This window comes from Stenella coeruleoalba (genome assembly GCF_951394435.1).
Source record: "Stenella coeruleoalba genome assembly, chromosome: 19".
NCBI classification, from domain to species: Eukaryota; Metazoa; Chordata; class Mammalia; order Artiodactyla; family Delphinidae; genus Stenella; species Stenella coeruleoalba.
Genome location: NC_137165.1, coordinates 11,229,833 through 11,245,610, shown reverse-complemented (window position 1 = coordinate 11,245,610; position 15,778 = coordinate 11,229,833). Strand labels below are relative to the sequence as shown.

The window sequence follows — 15,778 nt, the reverse complement described above, 5'->3', positions numbered from 1 at the left end:
GAGGGTACCTCAGAATTTCTAATCTGCCAGGATATCCCTTCCTGTTTTACAATGCTACTGAAGATTACTTCATACAAAATAGTTAATGCCATTTTCTAGGGGTATGGGACAGGAGAAAAAGGCTGGATCTCGTTGCCAGTTGGCCAACTTTATCCAATCCTACTGTGATGGTTCTAAAATATAAATCCAGTAATATCATTCTGCTATGGAGTTGGCAACTAGGTGTTTGTTGGCTGCAGAAGGAAGTATAGGGACTTCCCTGGTGGCACAGTGGTTAAGAATCCGCCTGCCAATGCAGGGGACACGGGTTCGAGTCCTGGTCCGGGAAGATCCCACATGCCATGGAGCAACTAAGCCCATGTGCCACAACTACTGAGCCCACGTGCCACAACTACTGAAGCCCACGCGCCTAGAGCCTGTGCTCCAGAACAAGAGAAGCCACTGCAATGAGAAGCCTGCGCACCGGAACGAAGAGTAGCCTCCGCTCACCGCAACTAGAGAAAGCCCGCCAGCAGCAACGAAGACCCAAAACAGCCCAAAAAAGTAAATAAATAAATGAATAAAAATTAAAAAAAAAAAAAAAAGAAGGAAGTATAAACCCCCTGGCCTGGCATGTGAGGCCATCCTGGTTCTAGCCTTCCTTCTAACAATTATAATTGTCTAGGGTTAGTACGTTCCCCATCCCTGCAGGAGTCAAGCAGCCCTGGAACGACTACACAGGGGCTGTCAGAGGTCATTGCTAAATCTGGCGATCTCCAGGTTATCTCTACTCTGATATTCATGACTTCTAGGCTATACCTCCCCCTTCCGTTCACGCTGTGTCCCAGCCAAATGCCCAGGGGCTGCTTGCTGACTCTCAAGCCCACTTGAGCTCTGCCTGCTTCCCGCACCCCCCCCCCCCGCCCCCCCCGCCTTTCCCCTGATTTCCTCTCCATCTCTCGTAATCCTGTGCACTTCCCCAGGGGGCCTCCCCACTGGCCCAGCCTCTCCCAGAGCACCTCCCTCTTGCTCGGCACTGCTTACGTGGGCTGCCCCTGCAGTGCTGACCCGTCTGTTTACAGCTGTGCCTTTCTGGGTGGTGATGCTTTGCCTCCTTTTCTGAACCGGAAGCAGTGAGGTGCTCATCACGCATTCGTGCCCTCCCTCCCTCCCTCCCTCCCTTATGCATTCAGGACACACGTACTGGTACTTACTCTGTGTCGGACCCTGTGCCGGTCAATGCTGGGGACACATTGATGACTCAGAAATGGACTCAGAATTGACCGGCTCCCAGACTTGGGGGTGGGGCCGCTCCAGGCCAGTGAGCTAATTACTCTAACAAGAGTGGGAACAAGGTCCAGAGGGACCAGAGAAGGACCCGGAGCCGGAGCTGAGATGTGAGGCATGAAGGAGGCCTTTCGGGGCTCTGGACAGACCCGTGAGGGTGCAGCAGGCAGAGGGAACAGCAGGTGCAAAGGTCCGGAGGGAGGTGTGAGAAGGCAGGGGAATTTGGGTGGCTACTCAGAGTTCGTCTTAACTGGAGTTGGGAGGCTAGGCATCGGGCTGGGGGGGTGACCGGGGGGGTGGGGGGATCTCGGAGAAGAGGTAGGAGTGGGGAAGCTGAAGGGAAGGCCTTGAACATCAGGGGTGCCCCCGGGGACCCACAGAACAGTTTAAGCGGGAGGGACAAGCTGCATTTTAGAGAGATCCTTCTGGAAGCCGATGCAGAAGATAATAGGAGGGACCAGGGAATGAGTGTAGAGGGGGTTGTGATGGGCCGGGTGAGAGGTGATGAGGGTGAATCTTGACCTTGCAACTCAGCAGAGGCTCAGCGTGTGGGGAGCACCCTGAGCAGGGGGGAGTATGCGGGTCTTTCCTTCTCAGCCCCACTGCGTGGGCTGAGTTACCAGGCTGGCCAGAGCCTGGCAGATCACAGGGCTTCAGTTGCCCCCATTCCTGCTCCACGGGGCCTGCTCAGACCCTTTCTGGCGTGTCGGGAGGAGAAATCCCGATTCCTTCTTCCCCGAGGCCCCGTCTGCCTGAATCGCTCCCTCAGCAGCCACCCAGTCCTCCTGTTTCAGGTGTTTGGTGAAAGTGTTTCTGTTCTTGGCCACACACTTTGCTTCTCTTGCTCTCGGGGAGCTCACCGTTTGTTGGAACGGGATTGGAAAGAGGAAATATAAAATCACTCAGGAAACCATGGGCGGGATATGGAAGCATCTTCTTGGAGGAAATGATGGGGCTCAGATGCGCGGGGGTGTGAGGTTGGGACAGGCGGGATCAGTGGGCGACGGAGGCCCTGCCCTCCCTGTGTAGCCTGTCGTGTTTGCGGGAGCTGCTGGCAGCTTCTGCATTTGCAGAAAGCTTCAGCTGAGGCGAGCCTGTTGGGCCCAGGGGCCCTGGAGAGCGTAGGCCAAGTGGGGTCTCATTTAGACAGTGGCTGAAGCAGCGGCACATCTGGTTAATCACCCGCGTCCGGGGAGCCTGCTAATCAGGAAGCCGGCTTCACCGCGGACTCCTCCGCGCTCGCCTGCTGGTGGCTGTGAGGGACGGCGGGGCTGGATCCTTTCCCCGGCAGCCCTTACAAACAACCCCTTCTCCATTCCCCCTGCTCCCCACTCCTCGGCCCCTGACCCCCCACCCCCACCCCCACCCCCACCCCAACTTCAGGAAGCACCTCCCACACTGCCTGAGCCATCCCAGGAAGCCCCTGCTCTAGAAAGCCCCTCCCCCGATAGGGGGCAGAGGTCATGGGAAGCGCCCCCAGGAGATGTGAGGGGTGTTGAAAGGGACCAGATATAAACTTGGGTAAGTGACGTCATCCTTCTGAGCCTCAGCTTCCTCTTCTGTGAAGGCACCCTTCTCCGCACAGGTGTGAGATCTTCGTGATCTAACAGGTGGGAAAGCACTGGGCAGACCCCAAGCTCTGCAGCCCAGGGGCAGCCTTTCTGGTTTCCACACCTGAGCCTGCACTGCTGGGGCCGGCTCTGGCCTCCCCAGCATTCTTCCTTCTACCCACGTGACACCGGTGTGAATCCTGCGTTCCAGCTTCTCAGTGACATTCCCTCCTGGCTTCTTTTCGCCTCTGCACCCCTGCTTCCCCCCTACCCCCAGCTTTAATGACCCAGCTCCACTTCCCCAGCAGGCATTATTGCCCACTGAAATCCTGCCTGGGCTACAAATCCTATTTCCTTTCTGGTAATGAAGTATTGCTTGGTAGCAGCATCTTGTAAACCATCTAGGTGAGTCGCTCCTAGGGCCTGGCCTGAGAACAGGGAGGTGATGGGCTAGACCTGGCCCATCGCCTCCCCTTCCCCCAGGGTCTGGCTCAGAGCAGGTACTAGAGAAACACCAGAGGTGTATGTGCTGTAGTCAGGGCTGTGGCCAGTGCTCTGAAAGGCCTGGGGCTTGGGGTTTCATGATCTCAATCCTGAATGATTTTGTCTTCAGCTCTGTGTTTTGTAAGTGCCGCTCGATGGGACAGTGGAGCATGTGCTGGGACTGGGAGCTTGGTTCACGCGTCGGGCCGCCTCCCACCCCCTCCCTGCCTCCCAGGATGGGCTCTTGGCCTCCCTCTCTCCTGCCCTCTGCCACCCAGCTTCCTCCTCCCTGCACCTGCCCAGAGACAACTACTGTCCTCCCCCAAGCAGGGGCCTGGGTGCCGGGATGGTTGGGGTCAGAGGCATGGAGCCCAGTGTCAGTACAGAGCAGCCGTCCCCACCCTGGGCTGGCAGAGCTGCGGTGCCTTCGGTGGGTGACTCAGAGAGGGCAGGCCTCTCACCCGCCCCATCCAGGGACCTAGAGTGTTTTGATGCGGAGGCTGCGGTACCCTTGGGGGTCACCTGCCCGCCCGGAGGGGTCGGGGCAGCGGGCAGTGGGAAGCTTTCCTGCTCTCGGTCACGGCACGGTGCCAGGGTCCAGCGGCTGGCGGGAGGGGGACTCTGGTAGCTGATGGCCCATGTGCCTGGGCGCCCCCGGGCACCTGTGAATGTCTACACTCACTCCTCAGGTATCCCTGTGCACGAGGGAGCACACATTAAGTAGCAAATAAAAAACACCAGGACAGGTCAGGAAAGGACAAAGGGAAAACTGTATTTTAGTACCTTTAACAGTTTTTTTTTTCTTTTTTCTTTTGTTTTTGGCTGGGCCTCATGGCTTGTGGGATCTTAGTTCCCGACTCGAGATTAAACCTGTGCCCTTGGCAGTGAAAACGCGGGTCCTACCTACTGGACCGCCAGGGAATCCCCAGGTTTTTTTTTTTGTTTTTTTTTTTTGCTTTTTGAATGAGGGCCTTTTCATTTTGCACTAGGCCCTGCTCATTATGTAGTTGGTTTGGGGCACAGTAGAAATGGCGGGAGACTCGGGTTTGGAAGAGCTAGTGAACCCCTCCGCCTCTCCAAGCTGCAGTTGTCTCATCTTCCCCGGGCCCCGCTCCCCTACACCTGCCTTTCCTTGGTTCCACGTGCTGCGGACGGGGTCTCGCTGGCTGCTTGCAATGTCCTGCTGGGTGCTGTCCCTGTCAAAGCTATGTTTGCCCCGAGGCTCTCAAGTCATGGCTCTGTCGCACCTTCCCCAGGGTCGCTCGGTCAGAGCGAGTCTCTCCCTCCTCCTTCCTCATCTCACCTTGACTTTTTCCTCTCCGTGTCCCCCACGGTCCCTGGCACAGTGCTTGGCAGATAGAGAAATAGAAGGGGTTTTATAAGTGAGTGACTTCATCTCGATGTGAAGCATCTGTCCTGCTGGATGGCGGGAGCTGACTTTCCCCCTGGGCTCAGCTGGTGCTCAGACAGGACGCTCGTGTTCGGTCCTGACCTACGCATCTGACATCTGATGTGGGATCTCCCTTGCTCTGTCCGCATCAGTGCTGCTCTGGCACCCAGGGAAGCGGTCTGCGGGCGCCTTGTCATGCTGTCGGGGGGCTACTCTGCGAGGGTGCCCAGGCCTCTGTTCTCTACCTGGGCCTCTCTGGAGCACGGGCTCTGCCGTGACCCCTGGGCCCGGGGAGCACTGTGAGCTGGCACCCAGCACTAACCATTGAGCCTCTCTACCTGACTCCACCTGGAGTCGTGATGGTGACAAAAGAGATGAGATCTTGAGCCAGTTGTTAAAAGTAAATAAGTAGATGAAGCAACAGTAAGACCACTCCTCACACCTTGAATGGCTGCTGTGTGCTGGGCTGTGTGCTAAGGGGTTTACACACATTAATCATTTGATACTCACAATAACCCTCTGAGGTAGGTAGCACTCCTGTCCCCATTTTATAGATTAGAAGACTGAGGCATGCAGAGGTTAAGTAACTTGTCCAAGCGTACATGGTTACCAAGATTTGAGTCCAGGTGTTTAACCGAAATGCAGTACAACCAAGGACTTTCAGTACTTGTAGGGTCCTTAGAGAGCACTGGACCCACACTGGATTGTGGGAATGAGGCCCAGAGAGGGAAAGTGACTTGCCTCAGGTCACACAGTGAGTCCGAGTCCATGGGAACCTGGATGGGAATCTCAGCCTCCTGACTCCAAGTCTATGCTCTTTCCATTCCCTACTCCTGCCTTTGAGAGTGCCCAGAGGCCCTGATCCCATGGAGGAGGGAGACAGGTTAGGATTCAGGTGACATGAGCCATGAAGGCAGCCCTAGCAGGCAGAGGCTGCAGAAACAGGGCAGTGGATTCCAGTGCATGGCATCTGGGATGGTTCATTCCCTTGGAAGGGAGTCGCCCATCAGCCCCGGGATTGTTGGTGGGGAGGTGGTGGCATTTCCTACACTAGAGCCACCCTTGAGTCTGCAGGGGAGGGACCGGCAGCTTTGCACAAGGAAGGGCGTTCAAGGCCCCTGGCAGAGGCCTGGAGCTGGCTTCTTTCTGTGCCCTGGAACCTTCCTTGGAGAACTGGGGTTCTTGGGGAAGCTCTGGACACATTTTTGGGGGGACTTCAGACTTGCTCAGGAAACTGGGGACACCAGACCTGGTATCTGTAGGTTCTGCCGGCCTGGTCAGGGTCAGGAGAGAGGGTCCCACCTGGGCAGCAGGATCCTGCCTCTAGCTAGAGTTTTCAGGCTGGAGGCGTGACTTCTACATTGCTTGGCCCATGCCCTAGACTCCAGTCTGGCCACTTTTGTGCTGTGCCCCTGGCCCTGGACTCCTGTCCTGGCAGAGCTGGAGGACCCTTCAGCAGAGTAGAGTGAGACCTTCCATTGAACAGATGTGTATAATTGAGGCCCAAAACATGGTGCCACAGAGCCAGGGCCAGGACTCCTGATGCCAAGGGGCTCCCCTGGCTGAAGATCTTTGGGGGACTCAGACAGAACTGCTAACTGACCGGGCTCTCAGTGGGCTGAGGTCAGCTGAGGGCCGGGGATTCCACTTCTCAGATTTTAGCCTCACTCTGGCCACAGAGAATTTTCTAGCTCCTGGGGTTTGGCTTAGGTCCCTTTCTGAGCCTTCCAGTTAGGTGGGGTGGGCTCGAGGGGAGCATTCGCGATGGAAGGGAACTGGCCTTTGCTGAATCTGACCCTGTGAGTCCCTTGGGATGCAGAGCTGACCTTTGAGGACAGAGGTCCTGAGAATTGAGCCCTTTGAGGAAGGATCAAAGTCTTCGTGGAAGAGGTGGCCTCGGGTTGGTTCTCCACCCAGCCCACAGGATACAGCGTGTTCGACAGAGAAAGACGGAAGAGCCCTAATGGTGTTCAGGTCATTTGGCTGGTGGAGATGAGGCAGGAAGGGGTGGGCAGAGGCTGGGGACGTGGGCAGGGGCCACTTTACAGAGAGGCTTGCTTGCCAGGCTGAGAATTTGATGACGGCGAGTCACTGGAGGGCTTGGAGCAAGAGAGTGGCCTGGGCAGGCCAGTTTTCGAAAGATTAATCTGGTGAAATTAGAGGCAGAGAAATTTGACAGACCAATGTAAATGCTGGGGAGGTGAGCGTCTGTTAAGAGCAGCGCTTACTTCTGCTGCGACTGGGTGTGTAAATCAGAACATACGCCTCTCTGGAAAGCAATCGGGCAATAAACATCGAGCCTTAAAAATGTTCTTACCCTTTGACCCAAAATTTTCCTTCTGTGGCTGTATTTTTTTTTTTTTGCGGTACGCGGGCCTCTCACTGTTGTGGCCTCTCCCGTTGTGGAGCACAGGCTCCGGACGCGCAGGCTCAGCGGCCATGGCTCACGGGCCCAGCTGCTCCGCGGCACGTGGGATCTTCCCGGCCCGGGGCACGAACCCGTGTCCCCTGCATCGGCAGGCGGACTCTCAACCACTGCGCCACCAGGGAAGCCCTGTGGCTGTATATTAAGGAAATCATAAAACAGGCAGAAAGAGCTTCAGCCACAAAGATGTTCCTTGCAGCAGTAATTATAAGGGTGAAATTTTGAAACTTTCTGCCAGTAAGATAATTTAAAAGTCAACCATGATGTATCCTCTCAATAGAACATTCTATAGCTGTTGGAGTGATGTTTACAGAGGTTTCATAGCTTTGGTTATTTATTCATGCTTCAACTTGAAGTACAGAAAGTGTATTTTGTGCTTCTTTATCATCGATGATACCTTCCACGAGCCAACCGTTGATTTATTTGTTGGGGATACAGAGATAAATGACATAATCCTGGCCCACAGAGATATGATCTCAGATATGATCTCAACTGGCCCACAGAGATATGATCACAGATATGATCTCAACTGGCCCAAAAAAATGTTTATGGAAAGAAGCCTGGAAGGAATGACATAGAATGGGGACCAGTAGTTTTCCCTCAGTCATGGGGTTGTAAGGAATCTTTCCCTTTTCTCTGCTGGTTGGTGTTTTTCAACTTTTCCGTAAGGAACTTATGTTACTTTCATAATTATAGAAAAAAGCTTCTCATCAAAAGGAGGAGCTATTGCAATAGTCCAGGGAGACGACATGGAGTTCTGTATTTGGGGAGTGGTGTGTGTGTGTGTGTGTTTGTGTATGTGTTTGTGGGTATTTGTGTGTATGTATTTGTGTGGGTATTTGTATGTATGTATTTGTGTGTGTGTGTACATGTTTGTGTGTGTGTTTCATTTATTCATTCAACAGTTATTGACTGAGACGCACTGTTTTAGGCCTGGAAACACACCAGTGAACAGCACAGAAACCCCTTCCACTGGGGAGTCCAAATCCGGTGGAGAAGGAGAGAGTAAGGAGGAGAGAATGAGGCAGATGGCCCCAGCACTCTGTGACTGACTGAAAGTGGGGACGAGGCAGGGAAAGGGGTCACGGGTGATTCCCAGGCTTGGGGAGAAGGTGGTGCCTTCACTGAGGTGGGGACTTGGGAAGAGGGGCAGTTCCAGGACGCTGGTGCGCATGCGCCACCTGCTGAGCTGAGGTCCAGGAGGCGGTGGGGGGCGTGGGTCAAGGACTTAGGAGACTAGAGGCTGGCCTAGAGGCGGAGATTTCCAGTTGTCTGCAGGGCGGCGGTGACCCTCAGAGATGAGAGTAAGTGTAGACAAGGGCCACCCCAGACAAGCGGCTGCTTTATGCAGGTGGGCGGAGGTGAGAAGGTGGCCAGGACACGCCTCCCCAGGCAGTAGCATCAGGGCTCGGGCTTTGTCGTGTAGAAAGGGTATAAAGAGCAGAGAGCTGGGCGTGGCCGGGGCAGGGCAGGGCGTTCCCTGGTGCTTACCTCCAGCCCTTGGCTCCGGGAGGGGGCAGCTGGACAGGAGGGGCCAATGGGGCCACAGTGGCCTCCCAGGGTCTGGCCGACAGTGATGCGGAGTCGGCTCACCTCTCTTCTCTTCTTCTGCAGGAGAAGCGAACGTGCCGTGCACATCCAGCATCCTCCAGGAGAAGCAACGTGAGTTAAACCTGGCCCCCAGGAGTCTTTCCTTTACCTTGGATGGGTCCAAGCTCCTTGGGCCGGGGGACCCCTCATCCACTCAGGTGGTAGGGTCTTCGCTACTGTGTGGGATTGAAGGGCCGGGGCCGCTCTCTGCCCCAGGAGCTGAGCTTCACGGGTTCCCAACTTCCTACACGCTGGGCAGCTCGGGGGTCAGGACCAGAGAGAGGGGCCTGAGGCTGATGGGCCAGGGGGCTGAGCTCAGCAGAGCAGGTGGAACCATGGACAGCCTCGTGCGTGGTCTGCCTGTGGGCAGAGGGGGGCACCGGCAAGGGGAGCAAGCCCTCCTGGGCCGTTGAGACCATCTCTCTCGGGTGACACAGCTTCCAGGAACCACAGTTGGTGACACGGTAACCGAGGCTGTGCCCGGGGTCATGATCCTTCCGTCCCATCACTCAGAGGCCCTGTCTGCAGAGCGGGACCTCCCAAGTCCTCGTGTCCTTCGTCTGATACAGGCGTCTCAGATTTCCTTCTGCCTGTGTTTTCTCAAGAGGCCGAGCACAGGGTTAGACCCAGGAGAGACTTGGTAAAGATGTCAGTTTCTGGCACAGTGACCTCAGGGCATCTTCCCTGGAGGTTTGGGGTGCACTTGATGGGCACTGTCTGAGCCGGACGTCTTTGCTGTTGGCAGTATTGAGTTCCTCACGAGGCCAGGGCTGGGGACTGGGGTCTATGTGTGTATCTGGGGGAGGGTGGGCTCAGAACTTTCCTTCCTTCTCTCTCCTGCTCTTTTGGTCTGTGGTTGCAGCCCACTCTGCCCACCCCCTCCCCAGGCTGAAGCCTTTCTCGAGTTCTTCCTCCAAGCTCTTCCATCCGTCAGCTAACAGGAGGGGTACCTGTAGCGCCAGCTTCCCATGGCCTGAGTAGGTGCACAGGCCTTGGAGAAGGTTTCGACGCTTCAAACATCCGGCGGCAGTTCACAGATGAAGCCCCTCAGGGGCTGGGCGCCATGAGTGTCTCTGAGAGGGGCGTGCCCCCCACAAGACTCAGGCCATAAGTGTACCGGGCAAGGGGAGGGGCAGTGCAGAGAGGGGGGCAGTTCTCTCTCCTGTGTCCTTACAGGATGTGAGGAACCAAGTTCAGCAGCAGCGGGGCTGGGTGTTGAAATGTACCCACGGGATTTTAATTTATAGAGGTGACTGAGTGAAGACGGGAGAGATCCAAGCCATGGACCGAAGAATTTATTATTTACACTTCCCCAGGGCAGGGGCCACGGGGGAAGCACCAGGTTTGGTCGGGGGGGGGGGGGCGGGTGTGAGGCGGGCAGAAGGGGCATGGGGCAAGCCTGGCCCAGAGCCTGGATTGTGTTTTCCGTGGGAAAGGCACGTCAGGGCAGGGGAGACAGCTGAGGACTGGCTGGATTGAATAATGTCGCAGGCTCCGGGCCACAGGGGCGGTCTCTAGTTCTCGGGCACCTGGCCCCAGGGTGATTTAGGGCAGGGGGGGGATATTGGCCTGGGGTGTGGGAGTTAGATAAAGGAGGTGGTTGGAGCTGAGGACCCAGGATTGGTTGGTTTGCATGCGAAAGGTGCGTTCTAGTGTGAGTTGTTTATTATCTCTAGGAATTCGCATGGCCTGGGAGGGGCAGTCTCTCCCTGGCCAGCTAGGCTGCCCCCAGAGATGTCAAACATAATAAAATAAAAGCTTAACACAGGATCACATTCCTCAGGAATGTGAGAGAGGAACCAAGCCCAGATCACTCCTTCTGGGCCCCTAGGAAGAAGAAACCACAGCGGCCTCAAAGTGAAAAACACGGCCACCTGCCGCGGGGCTGTCTCGGAAACGCCAAACCACAGCTCTGTTCTCCACAGACACAAATGAATTGATCAGACGTTTGGTGTCTCCTGGACCTGGTTGGGGAAGAATGCGTGTTTAAGGAGAAACAAAGCCTTTTTGTTTTCTGTTTTTTACACCACGGTTATAAATTTTAGTCAGAATGAGATTGCCGGCGGCCGTCATCCACTTCTCCTCCTTAAGGATAGTCTTGTGTAGTAAAGAATAACAGTAGATGCATGGGAGAATTTCAGAGCTGAAATGGTCATTGAGGTCAGTGATTGCCAAGCCCAAACCCAGCATTTCTGACAACGAGACAAACGGCAGTCCTGTAACGTGTTTTCCCAACACGTTGAATGCATTCAGTTGAGAGAACAGCTTCTGATCCCGCACTTTGGCCGTGTCTACACATCATGGCATTCAGATACTTTTTCTCTGATGGAATGACGGTGGTAGTTGATGGTGATGTGTGTTTGTCATCCCAAACCGGCAAAATAAAAGTCCGTGACCCTGAATAAAAACAGAATAATGGCCATGCCTGACAGTTATGATGCGCTCCGCCGTTTATGTCACACCTCTGTGCATGTCATCTTATTTGATATTTCCACTCGGTTTTCAAAACCTCACTAAAAACAAGGTGGGAAGTGGTAAAAATTGCCCTGGACCAGGAGTCAGAAAATCCTGGGACTGGTGCTATAGCATCTGAGCTTTAAAGGTGTCAGGCCTGGGCTCGAGGCCCAGTTCCTCCATTTACTCTCTGTGCTTCTTTGGGCAAGTTACCTAACATCTCTGGGCCTCGGTTTACTCCGTTGTGGAAAGATGATCGTAATGTCTGCTTCGACAGTCGCTGAGGGCATAGAGGTAACGTACGTGGGTGCCAAGGTCTGCACCTCACAGATAGGAAGCATTGCGTGGTTCTCGCTTATTACTGGCTTTTGGATGAGGCTTGGAACACCTGGTGCAGGCGCGGGGGTGAATCTCGGCATCTTACAGAGCCCAGTCTTGTCCCTGCTCTGCTGGTCCTGTGGCTGGCTCTGTTGTCACTGTCACAGTCTGAGTCCCCAGGGAGCCCTCCTGAGCTGGCCACAAGGGTTGGGAGTGCAGGAAAGGGGCCTTCCAGGGCCTCCCAGCTCACGTGCAGGCATGGGATTGTAAGGCCTCGTCTGCACTGACCGTGGGTGGGGGACTCCGGGGGTGTCCTGGAATCCTCCCTCCTCTCCCAGGCAGCCCAGCCTTCAACCTGCAGCTGCACAGGTGCGCTGACAGCCTGCTGCCTCTGGCTTGTGCTTGCTGTTTGGAACCAGACCTGAGGAAGCCTAGGGAGCCAGTGCGGAGGGGCCGGTGGAAGCAGAGGGGAGAGAGGGGCTCGGACCGGGGCGCAGGAGACCTGGGCCCCCGACCCCTCCAGCTAGCTTGCTGTGCAGCCTCAGCTCCTGCCTGTGGCCGGCCTCCTGGCCCATCTGTGCGTAGAGCCCCTTCTAGCTCTGACATTCTAGCGCTCTCTGCGTTTCCGTCGCTGCCTCTGTCTCCTGGTTTCCTTTGCCTGCACGTCTGGCTGCTCTGCCGTGTTCACGCTACTCCACAGCAGAGCCCACATTTACAGAGCACTTCTGGCACCTGACGTGGTGCTGGGTGTAAGGACTCGGGGAGCTTACTACCTGCCCATTGAACCTCGCTCCTGTTCTTCTGTGCAAAGTGAATGGCGTCATCTTCCGCAAACTCACGCCAGACACCTGGGCGTCCTTCTAAGCTTCCCCTTCTCTGCCACCTTCCAGAGTCAGATCAGACCCCTGAGAGCATCCGTTGTACCCCCAGCAGATCTCTCATACCTCCACCCACCCCATCCCCCACCCCTTCTCCAGCCGAGGCCAGCATCTTCTCTCTTCTGGATGGATCCATCCTCCCGTGCTGGCCTCCTTGCCTCGGGTCTCTCCCACTTTGGTTCTTCCTCCAGAGTGTGGAGGCCTTCGCGGGAGGCAGACCTGTCCTCACGGCCTCCTGATGCCCTCTAGTGATTCCTCTCCAATAAAGGACGAGACCGGCCTCCGCACGACCTACCTGCCCACCTTCCCCACCAGCCCTCCCCTTCCTTTCCAGACCGATTTCTAGAAGGAGCGTGCAGACTCCAAGCACAGTTTTCTCTTAAGCTAGTTGGAAAACTCGAGCAGTGCATCCAGCCTCGTGGAGGCGATGCTAGCAGCCCGCTCCACAGCAGATGGTAGGAAGGACTTGGGGCTCCAGAGTGAGTCCCTTGGGACCCAGCCCTGTCGGCCTCTGCCCTCTACTCCATTCATCGCTTCCTGGATCAGGGAGCTGGGTCCGCCCCTCCCTGCCAGGACCTACTGTCATCACAGAGGAGGCTGAGGGCACAGCTGTTGGCTCAGTGGGTGTAGTAACTCTCCTTCCTCTGTCCCCCGGCTCCATCTCCAGGGAGGAGCAGACTCTCCCAGGAGAGCCGTGGCTGCCTCACTCTCTCCATCCCCCCTCCCTTCCCCTCTCAGCAGCTTCACAGTGTGCAAGGCGCTGCACACTGATCTTCATGGCCACCTGGATGCTGGGAAAGGTTGCAATCATTACAGCTGTGTCACATTGAGACGATAAAGACCAGGGGTAAATAACCTTCCAAGGAAGGTGCTCACACACAGGTCTCCATGCCCCTCCATCTCCAGTCCCGTGTCTGGTCTGAGCTCCCATTTTCCTGAAGTTTCTCCTTTCTGGTCACCCCAGGTACCTGGGGAGGTGCCCCATTGTCCCCTGTGTCACACAGGTACCCCCTCCAAGAGCCAGCTCCACGAGCCCCCCAAAAACTTGGGGTCCAGGATGTGCACAGTAAAGTGCAAGTTGGAGAGACTTTCTCTACCTCACGTCCACCTGTGTGTGTCGGGGGGCGGGGGGAGGGTGCAGATTCCAGGACAGGAGGACTTGCTCTTGGGCCCTCCGGGTGGAACCCAGTCTGTGTGGAGGACAACTCGACCTGCACATGTGACTTACACTCGTGGTTGTCAGATGGCTTTCTCAGGGCCAGTGCCAGGCTTCAGATGCAGGGGTGGGGGCAGCAAGTGATGCCCGCAGTGTGGGGAGGGTCTGCCCGTGGCCGCGCCTATTTGTTAGAGCGGGCTGAGCAGTGGGTCTCTGAACTTTCTCTCGTCCTCGACACTGGTGCAGACTGCGTCCCAATCCTGGCCCCAGAAGGACCCTTGATTCTTCATCCCAGACTGAGCCTCTACCCTAGGCACCCACAGAGCCCCGATTTGTCCCAGGCTGTATCCTGGCTTCAGTCCCTGGTCCTGGACTGAGCTTGGCTCCTGGACCCCAATAACTGTCAGAAAAACCTGTGCGGTTGTCCCACAGAGGCAGAGGGGGAAGATGAGGATGCTTTCGTGGGGGTGTGGCTTGACCTCACGTCCCGCTGTCTGGGATTAGGGACCAGAGGAGCAGCTCTGAAGAGCCAGACCAGCCGCCAAGGGGCTACCCCTCCCCCATGCCCTCGGCCCCACGGCCTCCCCAGCAGCCCCCTGCCCACGGCTGGCCTCCCCACTCCTCTGCCTGGTAACTGGTGTCTTTTCCTGGCCTGTGTGGGCAGCTTGCTGAGCACAGCTGCAGACGGGCTATGTTTAGCGGCTTTAATGAGCTCAGGGTGGCAGACGTCCGCCTTGGGAGCACTTTTCTTGCGTGCGTGCGCGTATGCCTATGTTTGGCACGGTCCGTTCGTGTGTGTGTGCGCGCACAGGGAAACGTGTGCCTGCGCATTTGTGTGTGTGCGTTAGCGTGTGTGTCCAAGCGTCAGTGCAGTCATCTACACAAGGCTCCGTGTGCGTCTGTGTGAGTCTGTGCCGCGTCTGCATTGCCAGGGACGTGTGCAGCTTCCGGCACGTGTAGGGGCACAGAATAGGAACAAATTATTAGTTCATTCGCTTGTTTGAAAAATATTTAATGAGTCTCTTTTATATGCCAGCACCTTAATAGTCTCTGGGGATAAAATGGAACAAAAACAAATCCAGTTCCAGCCTTTAAGGCTCTTACAATCTGGGGGTTGGAGGAGGGGAAGACAAATGAAATAACCACAAAACTAAAAGTATAAGGATTAGTCCTAGGACACAGAAAGCCATGGTGCTTTCTGGAGGAGGAGAGTAAGAAGGGAAGGCCCCCAGGAGTAAGGAACACTGAGGTTTCTGTAGGGACTTTCTGGGCACAGAGGGTGAGAGGAAGAGTCCAGGCATAGGGAACAGGATGTGCAAAGGCCCTGTGGCGAGAGGCACATGGGATCCTTGACAACTGTCAAAAAGGCCAACGTGGTTGAGCTCAGAGAGGGTGGGGCAAGTGGTGGGAGAGGTGAGTGGAGAGTCGGACCTGTGGGCAGACCACACGGGCCTTGGTCAGGATGGGGAAGCCGCAGGAAAGGACAGTGTAGGCTGACATGAGATTTTTGTAGGGCAGTTAGCGTCTAGTCATGATTCGGCCGGGGGTTCTCGCAGGAAAAGGAAGGCTCTCGAGCAGCCTGACTGGAGGAGAGTCCCGCAGGGGTTTCTTCAATCTCAGGTAAAGGAAACCCGCCAGGCACAGGACGATGCCCTGGGCCACTCCCAGCCCTGAAGGTCGCTGCGTGGAGAGCCTCCCCCTCTGTCCCTGCCCCACCTGCGCAGGAGCTTGGCCTTCGGGAGGGACAGCCCATGGTGAGCCGGCAGGGAGGGAGCCTCACTGCGGATGGTGGAGGTGGATCTGGAGGGGCGAATGGAGACCATACTGCACAGTCCACTGACTTATACATGAACGAACCACCTTTTCCTTTATTTTTCTATAAGCCCCTTTGTAATTTCGACTCTGCATACCCATCCAGCTGGACTCGTGACAGAGCCCCCTCTGTGATTCCAGGGGTTTCCCTTTTCCTCATTTTCCTGCCCTTGTTCCAAAGCCCCCAGGGGTCGTTCCCGCCACCCTGGTGGGGAAACAGTGTGTGCACGTGCGAATGTGTGCAGGAAGCTCTCCATCCACACTCGTGGATGCTGTGGGGCTCCGGGCCCCAGCCTTGTACTCCCTTCCGTCCTGGTCTGCCTAGGGGCCAGGCTCCTTGGGGCACAGGGTGGCCAGACCGTGAAAATCATTCTGTCTCCCCCTGGACTTGCGAGAGTCCCCGAAGCTGTGAGGGCATCGCACCTACTTCTGTCTCCTCCCCTCAGCCTGGGGCAG

At 56.1% G+C, this 15,778-nt stretch overlaps 1 protein-coding gene across 4 annotated transcripts in view; it reads left to right on the top strand.

Annotated features, from left to right (window-relative positions):
- Positions 1–15,778, top strand: part of PITPNM3 (PITPNM family member 3) — a 90,813-nt gene that overhangs the window by 39,346 nt on the left and 35,689 nt on the right. For all 4 annotated transcript variants that reach the window (XM_079905138.1, XM_079905136.1, XM_079905137.1 and 1 more), the window contains one exon: positions 8,729–8,776. In XM_079905138.1, the coding sequence (XP_079761264.1) occupies positions 8,729–8,776 (48 nt within the window). The remainder of the gene's footprint in view (positions 1–8,728; positions 8,777–15,778) is intronic.